General features: G+C 45.5%; 3 protein-coding genes across 6 annotated transcripts; 1 reads left to right on the forward strand and 2 right to left on the reverse strand.

The window, feature by feature from the left end:
• Positions 1–130: 130 nt before the first annotated feature.
• On the forward strand, positions 131–6,594 carry LOC100832281 (probable inactive leucine-rich repeat receptor-like protein kinase At3g03770). Of its 2 annotated transcripts, none has more exons than XM_003577557.4 (8): positions 131–636; positions 1,407–2,940; positions 3,453–3,586; positions 3,799–4,039; positions 4,136–4,347; positions 4,469–4,515; positions 4,752–4,857; positions 6,031–6,594. In XM_003577557.4, the coding sequence occupies exons 2-8, from the start codon at positions 1,602–1,604 to the stop codon at positions 6,265–6,267; spliced, it is 2,316 nt and encodes a 771-aa protein (XP_003577605.1). In that variant the 5' UTR covers positions 131–636; positions 1,407–1,601; the 3' UTR covers positions 6,268–6,594. The 2 variants fall into 2 exon arrangements, with proteins under 2 accessions (XP_003577605.1, XP_010237750.1); XM_010239448.3 differs by having other exon boundaries at positions 134–636; positions 6,025–6,594.
• Positions 6,595–9,298: 2,704 nt separating this feature from the next.
• LOC100832591 (flavonoid O-methyltransferase-like protein Os11g0303600) lies at positions 9,299–11,378 on the reverse strand. Its single transcript, XM_003577558.4, has one exon. The coding sequence runs from the start codon at positions 10,655–10,657 to the stop codon at positions 9,455–9,457; it is 1,203 nt and encodes a 400-aa protein (XP_003577606.2). The 5' UTR covers positions 10,658–11,378; the 3' UTR covers positions 9,299–9,454.
• Positions 11,379–12,006: 628 nt separating this feature from the next.
• Positions 12,007–13,876, reverse strand: LOC100834947. Of its 3 annotated transcripts, none has more exons than XM_014902191.2 (2): positions 13,749–13,876; positions 12,007–13,660 (listed from the first exon to the last, which is right to left on the reverse strand). In XM_014902191.2, the coding sequence occupies exon 2, from the start codon at positions 13,605–13,607 to the stop codon at positions 12,291–12,293; it is 1,317 nt and encodes a 438-aa protein (XP_014757677.1). In that variant the 5' UTR covers positions 13,608–13,660; positions 13,749–13,876; the 3' UTR covers positions 12,007–12,290. The 3 variants fall into 3 exon arrangements, with proteins under 3 accessions (XP_014757677.1, XP_024318564.1, XP_003576077.2); XM_024462796.1 differs by having other exon boundaries at positions 13,753–13,843; XM_003576029.4 differs by having other exon boundaries at positions 12,007–13,612; positions 13,749–13,843.
• Positions 13,877–18,329: the final 4,453 nt, after the last annotated feature.

Here is an 18,329-nt window from a genome sequence, read left to right on the forward strand (position 1 = left end):
TCAAAAGCATATACAGTATTAAAGCGGTTACTTCTGCTAAGCTAATTCTTTTTTACCACTGCCCACTGTGCCGACTACCTTGCCTCCTCTCTCTCTCCCCTCCGCTTTGGCTTCCCTTCTTCCTGCCATCCCAATTAACTCACTCGCTGCAGGCTCGTGCTTTTACTCCCTCCTGCTGCTGCCGGCTGATGCTAATCACTGCGAGGGAGGTCCCGTCCCGACTCCCGAGTAACAACGGTTCCGGAGTAACAATGGCATGGAGGATGGATCGATGCCGGTAGCGTTGGCTGCGCGGCATGGTATCATACGCCCACCGGTCACCGACTCACCGTCCACGGGCCATTAATCGCGCCGTTGGTAAGTCCTTGGATGAGCGTGAGCAGGGTTAGAGATACCATGTGCATTGGGGACGCGCGCTGCTGGTCCTGAATTAGCAGCGTCCATCCACCGTCTCGCGCGCGCGGTCTCACTGCTCCTCACCTGCTCCGCCTCTCCCTCCCTAAAAATTCTTTCCTGCTGCTTGCTGCTGCCCGCCTGCTCCTGACCTTGGTGGTGAGGAAGAACCGAAGAAGGGAGCTCCTGCGCTGCGCCGGTACTTCTTGGGGAAGACTATCCGTGGCCGCCCCCCGCATTCAGGTCAGAGATTTCTCGTTTCTCTGCAATGTAATCTCAAAATGTTGTTGGTACTACTGCCTTCCCCTGTCTCTCTGCTATTTTCTCGCCCTGTTTTCTGTGTGTGATTTGGACTGGAATTTGCGTCAGGGTATAATAAAATTCTTGCCTTACTGGGAGTCTGTGGCCTTTGCTTCCATTTTGAGTTTACCGCATTTCTTCCCCGCTACAGCAATTTTGTTTTCCCTTCAAGTTTACTGCGTTTCTCGGTAGGTTTTTTCAACCTTTTTCATTTCGAGCTCAGATTTGTACTCCGTATGTAATTACTACCTACCTGTTCGGCTGTTCGTCGGTCATTCCCCCCTTCAGGTTTCTTGCTGCAAGAAGAGTTCTGTACAAACAAATACTAGGGTTTTAATCCTTCAAATGTTAACCGACAAGCTTCAGATATTTCCATTTGGAGTACTGTAGGTCTAGTTGTGCTCTTATTGCAAATTAAAGCTTCGGTCTGAAGATGCTTCAGTGTGTCATTTTCTTGGTCGGGTCCCAACAGATTTATAGGACTGCACCTTCAAATATATATATTTTTGTTCCAAATGGAAACTATTCCCTCTGTTCTTCTGTTTCAAATTTCGTGCGACCCGTCCCCAAAATAGAATAATTTATAGTAAGACCGGTAATATGAATGTGGTTTTTGGCAAAGATTTTCTCTCTTTTTATGAAGGCAAAATTGTTTCTGGCCTTCATTATTAGTCTTCCTCACTGTTTGGCTGAAAATTAATCAATTTTTGTAGGAAACTGGGCCGTGAGAGAAAGAAAGCCATGAGTTTGTTCTCTGAATAAATTTGCTACTATGTTGCTCCATCCCGCCTCATCTTCATCTGTTATCCGAATGCTAGCAGAAAATTTGAAACTTTAGGTTGGGAAATTGGAAAGTGATACAACTTGCCGAGAGCCCGAGATTCACAGGCTGTGTGAGCTTGGTTCCAATGGCTTGGCAGTTAAGTGTCCTTGTGATGGCCATAACTTGTTTGATGTTATTCCGAACAAGCGAGCAGTCTTCTCAGAGTGAGCTTCTGCAGCAGATCAGGAAGCAGTTGGAATACCCTAGGCAGCTGGATGTCTGGAATAACTCAAACGGTGACCCATGCTACACTCAGCCCACTTCCATGGTTACCGTGGTGTGCGAGGGGAATGCCATTACAGAGCTTAAGATAGTCGGTGATAGGATCACCAAGCCACCAAAGTTCAGTGGCTATCCTCTTCCCAATGTTACCCTGTCTGAAGCCTTTGTTATTGATTCATTTGTTACTACGCTGGCAAGGTTGACGACCTTGCGAGTTGTTATCCTGGTCTCGTTGGGCCTATGGGGACCTCTCCCTGACAAGATTCACCGTCTGTCTTCGCTTCAAGTGCTTGATTTGAGCTCCAATTTTTTGTATGGATCTATACCTCCGAAGCTTTCAGTCATGTCAAAGCTCCAAACGCTGACACTGGATGGTAACTACTTAAATGGAACTGTGCCAGACTGGCTTGACTCGCTCTCGAACCTCGCCATTCTGCGCTTGCAGGGTAACCGATTAAAGGGGTCCATACCAGCATCAGTTGGTAAAGCTACCATGCTTACAGAGCTAGCTATTGCCGGCAATAACATCTCGGGTGAGGTTCCACATTTGGGCAATTTAAATAAACTTGAGATGTTGGATTTGAGGGACAACGAGTTAGATGGAGATCTTCCAGAGATGCCTACAATATTGGTCACAATCTTGCTTAGCAAGAACTCTTTCAAGGGTGAAATTCCTGAGAAGTTTGGCCAACTGAACAGGCTTCAACACCTCGATCTCTCGTTCAACTTTCTTGAGGGGAGTCCCCCTGAAAAACTCTTTGATCTCCCAAACATCAGTTATTTGAATCTGGCGGCAAACATGCTCAGTGGATCACTTCCAAGTAGTTTAATGTGCAGTGGCAGCCTTGGCTTTGTCGATTTATCTACTAACCGCCTCACTGGGGACCTGCCTGCTTGTCTAAATGGTAATTTTAATAACAGGGTTGTTAAGTTTGATGGGAATTGCTTTAGTGCTGACCCTGAACACCAGCATGAAGCTAAATATTGTCAACAATCTCATAAGGGGAAAAGATCAAACACGGATGTTGGACTTGTTGTCACCGTTGTCGGGATAGTGCTGATTGTGCTTGTTCTTTCTCTTCTATTAGTGGCTTCAAACAAAAGAAGCTGTCAAAGAGTTACAGCAGAACAACAGTTACTGCAAAAGCAAATGCAAGACAACTCGACTCCAGGAATGTCCTCTGAACTGCTAGTAAATGCAAGTAAGACTTGTTCTCAAGCAATGTTGCATTATTTATGTGACAACCTCCTTGCGGTGCATCATCCGTATAACACTTGTCGTCCTAGAATTTGATCATGTGTGCATCCCATGTGTTGCACTTTGGTCAAGTTGCTTATTTGTCATTGTTTGTTATACTATATGTTAAGAAATTATTTTCTTTTTAGACAAGATCGTGGGGTTAGGCACACCATTTCTTATTTAGGATAAACAAATGAGGTTCTGTTAGAATTCACATACCTTTTTTAGTGAACGTGAATCCCACTTTTACATGTCAACTATCCCACCTTTGTTTCTATTTTGTACCTATTCTGCATTATCCTGTACCTTGTAACTTCCTGTAAATGTTGTTCAACTGAATGACATAATGATGTTACTCTCATGTTCTGAAGAAATTCTGACATCCTATTTACAGATACCTCCTTAACAAACAAGAGATATTTTTTCATCCTTATTTGGTGTCAATTTAAATCTTCTTCTTCCTGTTCATTGCAGGGTACATATCTCAAGCTGTGAAATTTGGAACGCAAATAATGCCCACACATCGTGTATTTTCTTTAGAAGAGCTCAAAGAAGCAACAAAATGCTTTGAACGGTCAGCATTTTTAGGGGAGGGATCCATCGGAAAGGTTTGCCGATATGCTCATATATTTATCAATTTAGGGACGAAAAATATTAGATTGATGATGAATATACTTTTTCAATGTTAGCAACATAATTATTCAACTTTCTTAGCGATGCAAACTAGACAACTTCATAGCATTCAAGCTCTTCATATTTCTATGTTTCATTTCAAAACAGCTTAGTTGGTATACTCTTTTCTTTTGTTCATGATCTTCAGCTATACAAGGGAAAACTCGAGAGTGGAACTGTGATTGCAATAAGATGCTTGGCATTGCACCAGCGATATTCAATAAGGAACCTAAAGCTTCGCCTAGATCTCCTTGCGAAGCTTCGCCATCCAAATTTAGTTTGCCTCTTGGGACACTGCATTGACAGTGCAGTTGATGAGTCAAGTGTAAAAAGGGTTTTTCTTGTTTATGAATATGTACCTAGTGGAACTCTGTCCTCATATCTTTCTGGTAAGGAACTGCGTCTAAATATGGAGAATTATGGTTATATGAACTGATAACAACTCAGTTACCTAATTTGTTATTTGTGCATACCTTTCTGGGCAGGCTCTAGTCCTGAGAAAACACTGGAGTGGTGCGATAGACTGCAAGTGCTGATTGGTATTGCTAAGGCTGTTCATTTCTTACATACAGGAATCATTCCTGGTTCCTTGTATAATCGGTTAAAACCTTCTAGTGTTTTGCTTGATGAACACCATATGGCAAAACTGGGTGACTACGGTTTGTCCATAATCACAGAGGAAATATACAAACATGAGGTTGGCTTGCTATTTAAACGAAATTATGCTATCATCTTTCCCTGTTTGTTAATATAGGAGCTTTGAGGGTAGACCGCTTATTATTCATTTTTTTAATACCAATATTTCTCTTGGTTTATAGGCGATAGGAGAAGGGCAGAGATACATACAAAATAATGCTGAAGAACTGTAAGTCTCTGAAGAACAGCATGTTGCCGAATATGGTTTTTAATACATACATCTATTTAGGAACTAAATGAGTGGTTCAGTACTTACAGATGTAATTCCATGTAACCACATCTAGTAATCTACCATTTCACCAATTCATTAAAACAGATAAGGAAATCTGGTTATAGAGTTGAAGCATCTTATAAACTGATGATCAGCGATGTCGAAATTGGTGATGTTTATCTATGTTTTTGTAGGGAAAGTTTACAGGATGATGTATGTTCTTTTGGTTGTATTGTGCTTGAAGTACTTATGGGCTCAAAACTACATAGAAAAGGAGACCCTTTCATTTTAAGTGAACTGGTATGCCTCCCTCTCTTGCTCTGTAGTAGTGAAGACTTACATGATGCTTAGATGGATCCCCCCCTAAAGTTCATGATTTATTTGGCTTTGCAACACTTCATGTTAATATGCCTATTTTATTGGATATGACTTTATTATAATATTTCCATCTTTAATAATTTTCCCTTGTTTATCATATCTTGCTGGTATCATATATACGAAATACCTCTAATGCTTAGTGCAGCTTGATTTCAGCATTTTCTTCTAGAATCTGGAGTCTGATCTAATGGTCTTCTGGACATCTGTAAAAAATATAATTAAAGGCAATTTCAGTGCATTTGGGATAATCGATAATTTGAAATGGAAAATTAATGCCAATCCTGTTGGCTGTTGCCATATGCCTGGACCTGTTCATGGGTGGTCCGCTGCCAGGCTGGAGACTGGCCCAAATGTTTTGGTCTTTGGCTTGAATTTTTTGTCGTAAGTCCTGACCCATAGCCTGAAATAGGCCTGAAACATAATTGTATGATGTATATAAATCATGGAGTCCTTTTATCTTTGACAACCAAATTACTAAAAAACTATTTAGATTGGAAAGTTGGAAATGGTTCCATTAGATTTTTCATGAAAAATAGTTTCGCAATATTAATATATTGTAAATCTTGTACCTACATGTTCATAAGAGAAGGAATGGTCAAAGTGGGACTCTGGAGATTGTGCAAACTCAGATGCATTATTTATCTTGAACAGGCGGGGTACTAATAACTTTATTAGGAAAAGAATTATTTTTCAAAATGAGAAATTCCAGGCTTTTGACCAGGTTTTGCTCGGCTATTGCCAGAATGACCACACCTTTTCAGTTCGGACAAACTTACCAATGGACCTCCCTCCACTTCTCGAGGCTCCGGTGCATAAGAACATGTCATTTTAGGATATGTGCAGTCAAACTTTAGAGAAACTATTGATGCATCTTAAATATGTGGATTGTGGATATATGAACATCTGAGTGATTCTGCTTACAGAGCGACTAATGCCGGATGCCATTTCTAGACTAATAATTCGTTCTGACCAATATTTCAGCTAATAGGCCCTACATCTGTCTGAAGCCAGCATAAATACATTTCGATGTCCTAACACTTATTGCCAGGAAAAAAAAAGAATCAACTATCTGAGAAACCTTTGTTGCAGCTGCAGGTTCTGTCGATACCATGCCAAGAAGAGCGCAACCAAGTTCTGGATCCAGTTGTGGTTGGCACTTCTTCACAGGATTCGTTATCGATGGTGGTCTCCATCACGATCAAATGCTTGACTGTTGATTCTTCGACACGACCTTCCATCGAAGAGGTTCTCTGGAATCTGCAGTACGCTGCGCAAGTCCAGGCAACGGCTGACGGTGATCAGAGATCGGAAGTTTCGTTGCAAGCTTGTTAGCATAACTGAGCATAGCCAGCATGTAAATCATGACCCAAAGAATAGAGCAAAGATGGCAACGGGTAAGGACCATATGCTCAAGTTCAGAAGGCCTCCACGTGCAGACCAGGGAAATGACTAAGCTAACTGTTCGCCTTGGGAGTGAACCTGCATATTTGCTCAGCTGCATTTGTATATGAATACATCCTAATTAGCATGTCAAAATTCAAATGCTGTAAGTTTGAGAGTCCCAGACAGGAGGGATCACTTGGTTTTCGTCCTGTAATTGTTTTTATTGCATTCTATGTTACTCTCCGTTTCATAATTCTTGTCTCAAATTTGTCCAAATATGGATGTATCTATTTTTAAAAAAGAATCTCCGGTACCTATTACTCCAGGAAGAATCAACGGAGTATTAGAAAAGGGCATTACCGACTTTTTACATTTTCGCATGGATAAAAAAATTAATAAATAGTTCCATCGTCTCTCCCCTGTAATCCCGTTTTCCCGATTCAGCCCGCAGCCGTCCTAGCCGCGCGCGCCGCCGCCGCAGCCTTCACAGCCCTCTGCCCGCTCCCATCCTCGCTGCATGCACCGCTGCTGCTCTTCCAGTGCGCCGACGTCCTCGCTGCGGCTGCCCCAGCACCTTGCGCCCGCAGCGCGAGCTGCCGTGCCTCCTTCCCAGCCTGCGGCCGCCGCTGCCCTCCCATCACGCGCCTCCGTGTTGTCCCTTGCGCACGCAGCGGGCGCCGCCGCCGCCTCCTTCCCAGCCCGAGGCCGCCGCTGCCCTCCCATCGCGCGCCTCCGCGTTGTCCCTTGCGCACGCAGCGGGCGCCGCCGCCGCCTCCTTCCCAGCCCGAGGCCGCCGCTGCCCTCCCATCGCGCGCCTCCGCGTTGTCCCTTGCGCACGCAGCGGGCGCCGCTGCCGCCTCCTTCCCAGCCCGAGGCCGCCGCTGCCCTCCCATCGCGCGCCTCCGCGTTGTCCCTTGCGCACGCAGCGGGCGCCGTCACTGCCCTCACAACGCGCACCGCCGCCGTTGTACCTTGCGCCCGCAGCAGGTGACGCCGCCTCCTCCTTTCCAGCCGCGGCCGCCGCCCTCTAAGCGCGCACCGCCGCCATCTTCACAGCCTTTGACTCTGAGTACTCCAGCGAAGGAGCGAGGGAAAGGAAATACGATTTTACCCTTGTCTTCTCCATACTCCATCTTACTACTCCACTTATCTGCCGTTAGATCAAGTAAAATAAACGGACCAAACTAATTTCAGGACACTGTAGAGGAGCTTTTTTAAAAAGCGTCTAGATACATGTAATATTTTGACGAGAATTACGAAACGGAGAAAGTATTGTTTACTACGACGGAAATTAGAAATGGCTCCAAGCTTGTTTTCTCCTATCTCGACCGTTGTGTCTCTGAAAGATGCCCACCACTCGAGACTTTATGGCCTGCTCATGTGCAGTACCTATCTAATGATCGTGACCATGACACCATTTCAGATGTACCTGGGCACATGGGTCATACTGTTCACATCGCGGTGCTTGCGAAAGAAAAATTGAGACTTGCTTGGGATATCCTAAAACCGAAGTGGTTACAACATATACAAGCTTATTATTTACATGGCCATTTAAAATGTACCCTTACGTCTATTTGGCCAACAAGAGCACCAGTTACATTGAAATCTAAACTTTCAAATTTTTTTTGGTTTTAAACTTGGTGTCACCGACCTTGTTTTGTTTCTTATGATTCTTCCATCCTCATCTTACTTGTTTTAGAAGAACATTTTGTCCAAATGATATTCTGGTTTTTTGTGTCACATATTAAACTCCATTGCAGGTGAAGTTGTTTAGTTATTCGTGCATTTTAATCACCCAATCCAGGCCATCCAATGCTCATATCTTAACTAAGAGGTTCCCAACTAGACACAAAAGAGCGATGATCCAAGAGCGAGTATGCTGTACACGAGGATGTGGTGGAGCTTGACTCTTTAGTTGGTCTTAATTACTTGCTTGATCTTGAACTTGACTAGGACCTAAACTTGATTTGAACCTTGTTAAGAGGTGGATGGCTCAGCTTAAGTTGACTTCATTTCTCTTGAGCTTCCACTTCTCTTAGTGTGAAGTCTCCAAACTCCACTGATCATGTTCCTTCTAGTTTGAACGGGAGATTAATTTATCACCTGCATCATCTAAATTAACTTGCTCCGCTTGTGAGGCATTAGATTCATCAAAAGTCATGGGTCAACAACTTTGGAAGAATTGTTGAACACTCACTATGTGTGAGAGTTAGATCCACATTTGCACAAAATCCTTCATCAATTTTAGAAGGAAATTTAGAAAACTTTTGCTTACCCGGAAGTAAGAGATCGCTGTTAAGACTCACCTTCGTTAATACTGTAGCTCATTTGGAGTTTTCTTCAATAACCAGTGGAGATACAATCTATTAGCGGGATGACAAGCGATGCTGAAAAATGAGCGAAGTTCTTGTAATCATCTTACATTGTCATTGCCGTTTCAATGAGTGTACGATTCTTCCATTAGGCCACATCATTTTGTTGAGGAGTGTAAGGTGTGGAAAATTCATGCTAAATTGCTCACTATCTAAGAATTCTTCAACTTGGATGTTCTTAAATTCCATAACATCGCCGGGTCTGTACGTTCAAGACGGTGAGTTTGAATTTGCAATGAGCTCTCTTGGCAAAACCACATAAACTGGAACCAGAGGGAAGAACAGAATTTCTACGGTAGTTTCTTTGTATCCATTAGGCTCTAAGAATCGCATACATACAGAAGACACTGGATCCGGCAATCCATGACAAATAATGCACTAAACCTGAGGAAATAATCCTAAAACCTGGTCTAGGTCTCTTCTAGCCCGAAAAACCACGTCCATCTTACGACACTTGGCTAACCCACTATCCGTGAATGCTATTTTTCTTTTCCCTTTATGATTAGCACGTACTGCTTTGAGATTAGCATTCGGACTAATCTAACCAAGTGTCATATATGATGCACATGGTCTTTTGGGCCGGAGCCAGAGACCCTCGATAGAAGAGCATGCAGATCCCACCATGTTATATACTCATGTAGTACATGTTATTCAACGATACATAATAAATGTCGTTGATTTAGTGCAAGTTGTCGCTGATCTTGTTGTGGATGTAACTTATTATGGATCGGAAAGAGTACATGTTACATATTTCCTAATCTTAATCAAGGATAGACCTCAATGACGCATTGGACTCCGAGAGCCTTGTTGATCTTGTAGTCGCTGAAGCCTGCGGCGACGAAGATGCTGCGCCACTCGTGCTCCTCCCTCTCGTGGCCCGTGGTCATGCACATCATGGCCATGTCCATGAGGAGCTCCGCTTCGTGCATGGGCCCGGCACAACAAGGAGAAGAAGCCCCCAGAACCACCTCGACGACGATCACCTTCCCACCGGCTTCGCGGCATGGGATGGCCTCCCTGCATCTCGCCAGCACCTTCACGCATTGCTCGTCGCTCCAGTCATGCAGCACGTACTTGACGAGGATGGCTTGGGAAGGCGGGATGGACTCGAACATGTCGCCGGCGACGTACTGGATGCCGTCGTCGGAAGGGACGGTGGCGGCGGCGATCACATGGGGGAGGTCCAGCACGGTGCACTTGACGTGCGGGAAGGTCCTAGTGATGGCCCTGGCCGTGGCGCCATCACCGCCGCCGCAGTCGGTGAGGGACTGAAGATTCTCGAACAGCGGCCGGCACTCTCGCAGCACCGTGAGAATCCCGAGCCGGCTGTTGGCCGCCATCCCTTCGTTGAGCACCCCGTTGAACTCAGGGTCCACGCGGCCACGCTCGAACAGCGATGCGCCGTCGTGCGCCCACGCGAACGGGGAGAACAGCGGCTTTGTTTCTTCTTCTTCCGGCTTCTGCTGCAGCCAGCCGACGAGGCCCTGCGCCGCGTCGATGTTGAGGCGGGCGGTGCACGCGAGCACGAAGGAGGCCTGACTGGTGCGCCCGCCGACAGCCTCGCTGCCGGGGACGGTACCGTCGACCAGGAGCCTGGACACCGGGGTGAGGCCGTAGTACACGACGGAGGGGTCTGTCTCGTCGGCATGGGACGTGAACACGCCGGAGGTGACCAGGAGGCGCATGACGCGGCGGAGGAAGGGGAGCTTGGATGGAGGGACGGAGAGATCGTCGAGGATGTCTGGCAGCGAGGCGGTGGCGCCATGGCTGCGTCGGATGGCCGAGGGGACGCCGAGCTTGACGGCGCACTGGAGCGCCATGGACGTGTAGAAGCCGAGGCTGTGGCGCCACAGGTCGGCCTGCGCTTGCAGCAGCTCCGCTCCGGACTCTAGCTCTTTTGTGGTCTGGGTCGTCTGAGCCATTGCACCCTGGGCTGTCTTCCTCTCTGTACTGTCTCGGTGGTACATCTGATCAGTCGTTTCTTAAGTAGCAATAGGTGATATCAGGAGATCTAAGCAACAGTTCATTAAAAAAAAGGAGATTTAAGCAACATGTGGGAAACGAGGAGGTGCCGCGCGATTTGGACGAACGAGCGAAAGGGAAGTCATCATGAGTAAGTTTGGGAACAAGTATGGTTACGTGTTGATCAAACTTTAGAAAGGTATCGAGTTAATTTTGACAGTTAAACAACTTGTAATAGACGATCACTCCTATTTGTACGCTGACACCATGCACAAATTTAGTACTCCTTTGGCTCTCAGGAATCCTCTGCGATTAGGAATGCAAACAGGATTCCACAAATATCTTGCTTCTAGGCCAATTTTCAATCTTCCAAATCAAAATTTAAGCAAAAAAAAAAGTTAAACTAGGAAGTCAATTAAGCATGAAAAACCGAATCCTGCTTGCTTCCATAGCTGTGATCCGACTAAACTTGTCCTAAGTTATACACAGCTTTTAGTGAAAAAATGAAACAGCTTTGGGAGTATCAAAACAAACAAGTTGAGAAAGACCAGTGCATTGGATTTTACATTACGCGTTATAAAAACAAGTTTAGAAGCAGTGTTCGTTCTTCAGCCCAGTAGGGCAGTAGGCCAGTAGGTAGGGTGAGTTCAGCAGATACCTTACTTGACAAACCGAACAAGAAGCAGCCACGTCCATCTGCATATGCTAACTTTCAACCCCAATAGAACTGAAACATGATCACACGCGGCAACAATGATTGCACAAACCATTATACATCAGATGTGCACAAAATTTTGCTAGGAGGACATCACTAAGAATTTACCGAAATCCACTTCCATTGAATCAACGAGGGAAAAAGAAAAAGACAAACCAGAGCATCGATTTCTGACCAATAAGCCATGAGCATTGTCATGATCTCACCTACAATCAAAATCCCTTTCAACCATCTGAACCACACGAAGCTTTAAATGGCAATTTTCAGTTAATCAGTTATGCGGTCTGTGTTTCCTTACTCCTGAATACTGATACAGCAACTTTAATCTCGTACTAAACCACTAGAATTCAAGCTAATATTTCATGGCATGTGTTGCCATGCATGACTGATCATGGGACTTGTACAATACGCAAGCTGAAAACATGAAAGTTTGAGCAGAAGGAACGCACTTAGGGAACATCTTTAACACTACTCTGCTAGTCTTCAGAGATTCAACAAGTTACTGGTTTGGGTCATGCATTGATTGATGACCAAACCTGACAGATCTGATGTTCTACTAAACCAGTACTAGCTAGCATGCTAATTCATGCTTGTGCCAGTTGCCCATTGAACCGAGCTAGATTCTGACCTTAAACAATAAACAAACTGAAACCACAGCTTAATTTCTCAAGCGCATATCTCCATGTACCTAAAACATCACAGCAGAGAAGATTACCATTGAAGGAACAGCAGTGCATTAATCCTCTGAATTCATCAGACAGCAACCACAACAAGACCGAAACACTGGAGGTAAACACATCGATATATATAGACTGAATTAGTGAACTTCTGCCCCTAAGAACGCTTAATGCAGATTAAGCTATTTTATAACCTGTAAAGTAAAGACTTGGCCATTAGAGAAGTGAAGAACCATCTCCAGCAAATCAGAGCAGATACTGTTTAATGTATGCACCCGCAGTCATTCGCCTCCATGGCTCAGTCGACTTAACGTACCAGATGTGCCCACTGCTCCAGAACGCATGATGGCAGCAGGTGACAATGTGGTGGACAAGGCTGTGTGGCCTAGGTGCAGGGCCGTTGATCAAGTCTCCGTCACACAACTGCGACCAGGCACCTCTGCCCAGATTATACTGCAGCAGTCGGTCAGCAGCAGATGCCGTGATTATGGCGACGGAGTTCCCGCGGAGGACCGGTATGTTCTTGGATTTGACTGTCATGTTCCGCTTGCCGATGAACAGGACGTGGTCGCCAATGCTTGCCAGTGGCGCCGCGGGCGTGGGGGCTCCCAGAAGGAGGTCGGCAAGCCGGAAAACCACAAGTGAGTGCCGGTCGGCCTTGGCATAGCCGACCACAAGAAGCTCAGAATTGCACTCAACCAGGTAAGGCTTAGTCATCTTCTCAGCTGGACATGTCGCCACTGTCTGCGCTGGTGCTGATGACCACAGGACGGAGCTGGAGCATTCCGGTGGATCGACGCGCATGATGAGCGAGGGCTTGCGTTTGTTCCACCCCTTGACCAGGTAGAGGCTGCCACGGAACGGCACCGCTGTCCACATTCCAGGTATCATCCAGCTCGTCGCGGTCCACTGCAGGTCACCTGTGGAGACGTACGCCATGCGCTGGAGGCGAATGAACGCGAGCATGATGGTGACAGTGCCACCCGCACGGACGGAGACGGCTGCTGAGACATCCATGAAGCGGTCGAACCTCAGTAGCAACCTCGCATCGACACCGGCAACGCCAACGGCACCGTCCAGTTGTGTGATGAGGGAGGCTAGCGGTGGGAACTGGGCGATGTCGCCGGTGAAAGGGTGATGTAGGCAGATGGCTCCGTCCCCTTTGCGTTGCAGGAGAAGGAGGCCGTCGGGACAGTCGAGCACGATGTGGTCCTGGTCCTGGAAGCACGGCAGGCGGACGCGGACGAAGGCGGCCGTGTCAAGGTTGAAGAAGCGGCCGTAGCCGCCCAGCGCAGGGTGTCCAGGGTGCATCCCATCGCCCTCTGGTAGCATCATCCATCGGCGAGGGTGGAAGAGCGGGTTGACCAAGCCTTGGCCGCGCGGGCAGGCGGTGGCGGCGCGCCACGGCAAGCACACGGCGCGGAACCGGACATAGTCGAGCAGGTCGCCAGCGAGCACCCGGCTGGCGATCAGCTGAAGCATATCCTCCTGCATCAACACCCAGGACGGCGCGGGGCCTCGGCCACGGTGGCCGGTGGCTGCTCTTGCTTCCGCCATCGCCATTCCCCCTGCCGAAACCGAAGCGAAAGGCTAAAAATCCAAATCGGTGTAAATTCCTGCAGCGCCGAAACCGAAGCGAAAGACTAAAATCCATCAACAAGTGCGAACAAATCGGTGTTAATTTTGTAGATCGAAGCAACTTACTCGCCTGGGTCGCGGTTGCGCCGCTCGCCGCCGCTGGTGGCCTCCGCCGCACCCGTGCCCGTGATGGGAGACGACAGGTTCAGTTGAGATTTGGGCTGTTTTGACTTCTGGGCTCGGATGAGACGTGCATAGAATGGAGTGGAGTGGGCTGGCCCGGTCAGCAACCCTAAAAAAATAAATGAGAGAGCACTTTATTTGCCGGAGAAAAAAAAAATCCCGTGATCAACATCTGACATCGTTTTAGTACTTTTTTTTGTAAGGTTTTAGGTGTCTTTGGCGGCAGCGGCGGCAGCCTGACGGGGGAGACGACGACGTGCAGAATAATGATCTCCCATCCGTTCTGGCATGGCTATCATGGTCTACTTCATGAAGTTTGTGGATCTCACGGTTCGTAATTTCGTGATTTTGGTCATCTTTCTCATCGGTTTGGCAATGATTCAATGATTCGACAACCTGTCTTGCAAGAGGTGTGTCCCGGCCACCACACGTTCAACGATCTTAAGTTCTCATCCGCTAAGGTGGGCGGCTCATGCGGCTCAGTAAAACCTAAAAGATTAGTCCAGCTTATGCAAGTTTGGTCTTTTATTGTTTTGTCACAAGAGATTTGGAGAAAAATCAATATGCGATTGGTGCAGCTAGAGAAGTTGGCTTCAAAGAATGTTGATGTAATTTTCTGTTTATTTGAAATCTTTGTTGTTGGTTGTTTTTTTTCTCGATCAGTTGTACTACGTTCGTTGAATAAATAAAGCCAGATCGTTGTTCTAAAAAAGCACTTTATTTATTTATTTCGATAAAGATGAGAGAGCACTTTATACTTGTCAAGAGATTTTTCTTTTGGAACTCTCTTGATTTTACCTTTATTGTCGATTAATCAGCAAGCATGTAACATGCTATCTTTGATCGTTCAATAAATGGACTAAGTCCCTTGTTTAAAGAGTGTTTTAAATTGACAAAATCATAGATGCAAAGTATCAGAAGTTGATTATACCTAAGACTAAAATATACCACAAGTTCATAGACTTGAATGAAATGAATATTGTAGTCCATGGACTCAAAAAATACACACATAATACCCTAAGCTCGTATTAGTGATACAATTTAGTCAAAAAAAGGTTCGGCGGGGTTAAAATAGGGCCGTCATGTCAGGCTTGACCGCGGCTTGCCACTCTTGTTTCTCGCGGGTCTTTTTGAAAAATCACCCAAGGGAGCATAGGAGGCGAACGGTTCAGCATCCGCGTTTGTTGTTTTGCCTCTCTACTCTGCCTCTCACCGTCGACGTGGTGGAAGAGATCAAGACTCCGACAACCTTTATCGTCAGCTGACGAGTTGACTGCGGGCGAAGGCGCCAATGGCACGGCGGAGGCTGCAACCTGGCGACATGCCTCCTACGTACGGTTAGTGTCGAGGCCCTCTTCTCTAGCAGTGGGATTTTATAGTGTTTTGGTTGCAATAATCTTGGCGCCATAATACGAGGTGATGCAGGTTCAAATATGTGGGATATTAGATGCGATGTGTTGTGTGATTTATTCTTTGACAGATGGTGCTTTGATTTTTCGATATACTTTGTACAATTTGTGCACATATGATGAGAGAGAGGATAGATGTGTTGCAAGAACTGAATTTTGTTTGTTCAAATTACAATGAAGATAAAGTTGATGCCAATTGAGGGCAGAACATCGGCGAGAGGTAGACCAGCGTTAGGGATTGATTGTTGGGACTGGGGATTTTGCCACCGATTTGGAGAATTCGGGAGTTTGCAAAAAAGACCCCCGAGAAACCAGAGTAGCAACCTGCGGTCCGAACTAATGCCGACGTGGTCTTTTTAACCCGGTCAAACGGTTTTTGGACCAAAGTGCATCACTAATATGGCGTTATGTATGCGTTTTTTGAGTTTGTGGTCTACAATGTTCAATTTGTCTGAGTTTATGGACTTGTGGTGTATTTTACTCTATATCTAACCTAATTCGGAAGATTGAAAAATTTAAAGCACACATGCAAGAAAGAAATGCTTGCAAATGTGGCCACAGCAGGACAACCTGCTCAGAAAATGCAAAGAATAAGAGTTTTGGTGCCCCATCGGTTGATGGTGGTAATGATTACCAAACACACTCAAGCGCTCATCCAGTGCAAGAAAATGTCGTTTTAAGTACGCGTGCAACCTTATATTTCCTACATAAAACGATGATTTTTAAGTTACAAGATCATTTTTTCTCTCTTTTTCCCCATACTACACAGGCAATTGCTCAAGGTTCACAACAGAGTTCTGGTAGCATCACAAAGAGGAAGGCTTCCACCGAGCACAACCAGCCATCATCAAGATCAACAACTGTAAGTTTCATCTCTCTTAACTACGACATGACTATGCCAAATAATACTCATCTAGTGAATTTTATTATTTGTATCTTGCAGACATGCACTAGATCGAACAAGATGCTAAAATCTACTGCTAAGGGAAGAGCAATTGGTGGATCAGCTAGCATGAAGGTGAATGCAAAAGGGCAACTTTCACAAGCAAGTTCTAGTGTGACTGAGTGTGACGTCTGGCAACTGTGCCTGGAGGACTAAGCATCATATTATTGATCAGTTCGCCTGGAAATTATGTTCATTATTGCTGTTGAACTGCGATGCTTTTGTGAGAATTCTGTACGGTTGAACTATGTTGCTTTAATCTGTACCTTTGAACCATGTTCCTTTTGTGAGAATTTTGTGCTGTGAAATGGCAGACTAGTTTGCTGCTATTGTTGAACTATGTTAGCTAGCTGTTACAATATGCTGCGCTCTCAAATATTACATCAGTGGAACCAAAAAGAAATAGGAATGGGACATACACAAATGACATGCGCATGTCAGAAATAGATAATTCTCTACTCCCTCCGTTCCCAATTAATTGGCGCCGGCCATTTTGCAAAAAAAAAAAACCTATATTAATTTACGAAATCAACGTACAATACACATTTTCAAATGAATATTGACTGCGCGTTGATTTCGAAGAACTACATGTTTTTTTGCAAAAGTTCTAGACTGCAGGTCGATTTCGAAAAACTGCAAGGTTTTTTTTGCAAAATTTCCAGCACAAAAGTTCTGGAATACAGAACTGGGAATACACCTAACAACAAACATACAAGCTGCAGCGAATGAAGACGCATGCTGACAAGGGTTGTCTGGAGCGTGAATTTGCTGGGGTATATCAAGTCTATCTGAAACTTCAGCCATATCGTTCAGATTTTTTGGGCCTTTCCACATCCTCCAGAGTATTGGCAAGATGGCTTATAAACTCCGATTTCCGGAACACAGTAAAATACACCATGTGGTTCACGTTTCTGTTCTCAAGAAGGCAATTCCCCCTGCTTCCTGACATTTGTTCAGATACTGACCATGTGGCCCTTCCTGAAGCTGTGTTAGCTCGCCGCCTCATCAAACATGTCACGGGCAGGCAGTCGGCCACAACTCCTCAAGTCCTGGTGAAATGGCATGGACTGCCGGAGCAGCTAGCAACATGGGAAGCCCTTGCTGACATGAAGAGTCAGTTCCCTACTTCGTGGGCTTGGGCAACTACGATGGGAGCTGAAGCCCAGCCCAGACACAGCACAAGGGAGAGATGGGCCGTGATCTGCGACTAAACAAGCCCAGCACGCCAAGAGGGAATCTATTTAGTAAGCTGGTGTTGAGCTGGTGGTGTTGAGCTGGTCGATGAACTGAATTCTGAAACACTCAAGTGTTTTCCCCTCTTGTCTCCCAAATCTCTCGAGTTCGCCCCTCTTCTTATCGAATTCGTGCATCGGATCTGAATACTGTCTAGTGTGAAGCTCGAGAATGTCAGTGGCGCCACAAAGCGGTACATGGCAATTTCCAGTTCTGCAATCTGTGTTTCCTTACTCCTGAATACTGATACAGAAACTTTAATCTTGTACTAAACCACTAGATATCAAGCTAATATTTCATGGCATGTGTTGCCCAAGCATGACTGATCATGGAAATTGTACAATAAGCAAGCTGAAAATATGAAAATTTGAGCAGAAGGAACGTACTTGGGGAACATCTTTAATAAACTATAAGATTCAACAAGTTACTAGTTTGGATCATGCATTGATTAATGATCAAACCTGATACATCTGATGTTCTACTAAACCAGTAGCCAGCATGCTAATTCATGCTTGTGCCGGTTGCCCATTGAACCGAGCCAGATTCTGATCTAAGCATGAACAAACTGAAAAGCATGTCTTAATTTCTCAAAGTGCATATCTCCACGTACCTGAACATTACAGCTAGAGAGAAGATTACCGTTGAAGGGACAGAAGTGCATTAATCCTCTGAAATCATCAGACAGCATCCGGCCAACCGTAACAAGACCGAAACACTGGAGAGGTGAACACATCGATAGATATAGACTGAAGTAGTGAACCTTCTGCCTCTGAGCACGCTTAATGCAGATAAAGCTATGGAATGACCTGTAAAGCAAAGACTTGGCCATTAGAGAAGTGAAGAACCATCTCCAGTTAATCGGTGCAGATTGTGTTTAGTCTTAGGGACTGACTGCCTCTCAGTCGACTGAGAAACATTGTGATTAAGCTCCCCCTCCGC

This window comes from Brachypodium distachyon, chromosome 4 (assembly GCF_000005505.3).
Source record: "Brachypodium distachyon strain Bd21 chromosome 4, Brachypodium_distachyon_v3.0, whole genome shotgun sequence".
NCBI classification, from domain to species: Eukaryota; Viridiplantae; Streptophyta; class Magnoliopsida; order Poales; family Poaceae; genus Brachypodium; species Brachypodium distachyon.

Excerpts from the sequence above, each read along its gene's own strand:
- LOC100832281 (XM_010239448.3), top strand. The coding sequence starts at position 1,602 with ATGGCTTGGCAGTTAAGTGTCCTTGTGATGGCCATAACTTGTTTGATG. Across the intron at positions 4,348-4,468 it reads AGGAAATATACAAACATGAG|GCGATAGGAGAAGGGCAGAG; the intron begins GTTGGCTTGCTA and ends CTTGGTTTATAG. Across the intron at positions 4,516-4,751 it reads CAAAATAATGCTGAAGAACT|GGAAAGTTTACAGGATGATG; the intron begins GTAAGTCTCTGA and ends ATGTTTTTGTAG.
- LOC100832591 (XM_003577558.4), bottom strand. The coding sequence starts at position 10,657 with ATGTACCACCGAGACAGTACAGAGAGGAAGACAGCCCAGGGTGCAATG.
- LOC100834947 (XM_014902191.2), bottom strand. The coding sequence starts at position 13,607 with ATGGCGATGGCGGAAGCAAGAGCAGCCACCGGCCACCGTGGCCGAGGC.